Source organism: Bubalus kerabau, chromosome 5, assembly GCF_029407905.1.
Source record: "Bubalus kerabau isolate K-KA32 ecotype Philippines breed swamp buffalo chromosome 5, PCC_UOA_SB_1v2, whole genome shotgun sequence".
Classification (NCBI taxonomy): domain Eukaryota; kingdom Metazoa; phylum Chordata; class Mammalia; order Artiodactyla; family Bovidae; genus Bubalus; species Bubalus kerabau.
This window is the reverse complement of record NC_073628.1, coordinates 5,680,264-5,683,384: the sequence shown is the minus strand read 5'-3', so window position 1 is coordinate 5,683,384 and position 3,121 is coordinate 5,680,264. Positions and strand designations below refer to the sequence as shown.

Here is a 3,121-nt window from a genome sequence, read left to right as displayed (position 1 = left end):
TTGTAAAACCGCTGCGCAGCAGGCAAGGTGCACGGCTGCGGAGAGCCGGTGGGCCCCTCCGGCCCGGCTTCACCACACCCACACCTCGCCCCAACCCAGATCCGCTCGGTGACTCGGCGGATTCCCGGGGTGGGGCGCCGGGGTGGAGCAGGACCTTAAATATACGGCCTCTGGGTCCTCCCCACTTCCTGCCACACTTGAACTCCGCCGCCTCCAGTGAGTAGGGTATGGACCGGGTGGGGGAAGGGGCCGGCCGAGCCACCTCCTCCCCGGGCGGCCTGACCCCCGATCCTCCCGCATCGTCCGGTCTGTCTGCCTACCCTAGTGCCGCCCTACACCATCGTCTACTTCCCGACCCGAGGTGCGGCCGCTGCTCCTTTAGGAGGGCGAAGGGCTCCCGGCAGGACGCGCAGTCTGGACAGCGCCCGAGGCGGAGGCGGGACCCCGGGGCGGCGGGGCGGGGTCGCCGGCTGGGGTCCCGCCGCAGCGTCCTTTGTGGGGGCAGGGGGCCCGCGGGCGGTGCGCTCTATTCCTCCCTCTCGGGTCCCTCCCTGGGCCGAAGTGGGTTGGGCCTCCAACCCTGTCCACCTGGTCCAGACGCTGTGGGGGCCGGGGACTGCACTCTTTATCCGCTGCTCATCTTCTCAGGGGGCTCAGACTCTGGTCTGTGTCCTGTCTCCACATCCAGTTCCCATCCACTCCTGACTTCCCCAGGGGGCTGCTGCGAGGCTGGGGTCTCTGCCCACCCCCACTGCCCCATCCTCCCCTCCCCCAGGGCGCTGCGAGGCCCTGCGCATGCTGCTGGCCGACCAGGACCAGAGCTGGAAGGAGGAGGTGGTCACCAAGGAGAGCTGGCTGCAGGGCCCACTCAAGGCCTCCTGCGTGAGTGACGGCGCCCAGACAGGTGGGGCAACCCTTGAGTAGGGGGCAGCTGAGCTCAGTGTCCCTTACCGAGCCGTGCCCCACCCCTCCCAGCTGTATGGGCAGCTCCCCAAGTTCCAGGATGGAGACCTCACCCTGTACCAGTCTAATGCCATCCTGCGACACCTGGGCCGCTCCTTTGGTGAGTCCCGAGGCTGAAGGCAGCCCAGTCCAGGAAAGCTCCTGAAGGGTCCCACCCAGATGTCCTGGGATCTGGTCCTACGGCTGGGGGATAGGCCAGATGGCCCTAGAGGAAGGGGCAGGGCCTGGGTTAGGAGGGTTCTGGGTGACAGGGCTGGGGCTTCTAGCCCCCCAGGGCAGGGACCACATGGCTTGGGCCGGCAGCCCTCCTGGGTTCATCGCTTCCTGGATGACAGCTCAGAGGTGGTCACTGGCCACCACATGGTACATGCCGCTGTAGTCTAGAGTCACTGTGGGTGTGACCAGGAGCTTCAAGGCTGGTCTCCTCCTGCCCTGGCCTCACCCGAATCTGCAAAGCCTGGTGCACACAATGAGCAGGTCTGTGGCCTTGTTTCAAGGGTGGCAGGAATGTGGCTTGGGGAGGTGACTGCCTCTTTTTCGGCCAGCTTGGGGGTTGGGGGGTGGGTACAGGAGGATGTGGGAAGGGGATCCCACATCAGGGAAGTCAGGGAAAGGGAGTGGGAGCAGCCAGGCCCAGGCCCACCCTGACTTCTTCGAGAGCCAGGGTGAGAGGACGGGGCCTCTGGTGTAGCCTGCCTCTCGCCGTCCCACCCCATGCAAGTCCTGCACTCAGAGGGACACGACAGTCTGCAGAGCCAGGTTCTGGCCAGGCCCCACAAGCGGGCACCCCTCGGGCCTGGGGAGGCGTAATCAGAGCCTGGCTGGCCCTTGCAGGGGGACAGCTTGGAGGAAGAACTGGGGGTGGCTTGGGCTGGGAGTTCCCGAGTCCCAGGGACCAGGGTCTGGTCTCAAAGACGAGCGCCTGGACTCCTGCTGGGTACGTTCCTTAGGCTCGTGGAGACAGGAGTGACAGAATTGGGCAGAGCGGACCCCCCAGAGCAGGAGACCTGGGTGTCCAGACCTGAGGCCTTCAGGTCTGGGGGGAAGGGGAGCACTGAGTGGGCCGGACCCCAGCCCGGACAGAACGTGACCCTCCACCCGGCCGCTGACGCAGGGCTCTACGGCACAGACGAGCGGGAGGCGGCACTGGTGGACATGGTGAACGATGGCCTGGAAGACCTCCGCAGGCGCTGCGGCCACCTCATTCACCACAAGCGCGTGAGCCACTGGGGCCGGCGCTCAGGGCTGGGGCGGGGAGGCTGCCTGGGGCCAGGCCCACCGCAGGCCACCACAGGCATCACTTCCTTTCACAGGAGGAGGACAAAGCCCAATATGTTCAGGAGCTGCCGGCGCACCTGAAGCCTTTCGAGACCCTCCTGTCCCAGAATCAGGGGGGCCAGGCCTTCATCGTGGGCAACCAGGTGAGCACTGGGGGAGGTTGGAACTCCCCCAATGTCTTCGAGAGCCAGGGTGAGAGGACTGGTGACTGGTCTCTGCTCCCTGGAGGTTGGAACCTCCAGCCATTGGAGGTCCATTTTTCAGATGGGCAAACCGAGGCCCAGAGCAAGGCCGTGACTGGCTCCTGGAGCAGCCAGTGTTCTGCCCCCTCAAGCCGCGCCCTCTCTCTCCTGATACCACTCAAGCCCTCCTGCCCCCTGCCCTACAGATCTCCTTCGCCGACTACAACCTGCTGGACCTGCTGCTCAATCATCAGGTGCTGGTCCCCGGCTGCCTGGACCCCTTCCCCCTACTCTCGGCCTACGTGGCCCGCCTCAGCGCCCGGCCCAAGCTCAAGGCATTCCTGGCCTCCCCGGAGCATGTGAACCGTCCCATCTTTGGAAGCCGCAAAATATGAGCCCAGCCTCCCCTGGGAGAGGGGCTGCCCTTGAGACGAATAAACACGGTGAGAGGAAAGCTGTGCTGTGGTCACTGAGGGACCGGGTGGCCACTGGGGATTCCCAGCCCTTCCCAGACTGTCTCAAAGAGGATGAGGGCTGGGCCTTGAAAAAGCTTCAGGCCCTCAGAGCTGCCAAGATACAAAGAGGAGTTCCAAGTCCAGAGAGGAAGGTGAGATTCCACACCTCCAAGATCCACCCTGGAGGGCTGCCTGCAGGAGGGGGTTGACCTCCCCAGGGCCGCAGCAACCTGGGAACCCTCT

At 65.3% G+C, this 3,121-nt stretch overlaps 1 protein-coding gene across 1 annotated transcript; it reads left to right on the top strand.

Annotated features, from left to right (window-relative positions):
• Positions 1–202: 202 nt before the first annotated feature.
• Positions 203–2,863, top strand: LOC129653568 (glutathione S-transferase P-like). The gene is made up of 7 exons (XM_055583297.1): positions 203–216; positions 326–361; positions 776–882; positions 976–1,063; positions 2,078–2,181; positions 2,277–2,384; positions 2,630–2,863. Coding segments are annotated over exons 1-7 (633 nt in total). The 5' UTR covers positions 203–215; the 3' UTR covers positions 2,819–2,863.
• The last annotated feature ends 258 nt before the right edge of the window (positions 2,864–3,121 follow it).

Excerpts from the sequence above, each read along its gene's own strand:
- LOC129653568 (XM_055583297.1), top strand. Across the intron at positions 883-975 it reads GCCCACTCAAGGCCTCCTGC|CTGTATGGGCAGCTCCCCAA; the intron begins GTGAGTGACGGC and ends CACCCCTCCCAG. Across the intron at positions 1,064-2,077 it reads ACACCTGGGCCGCTCCTTTG|GGCTCTACGGCACAGACGAG; the intron begins GTGAGTCCCGAG and ends CCGCTGACGCAG.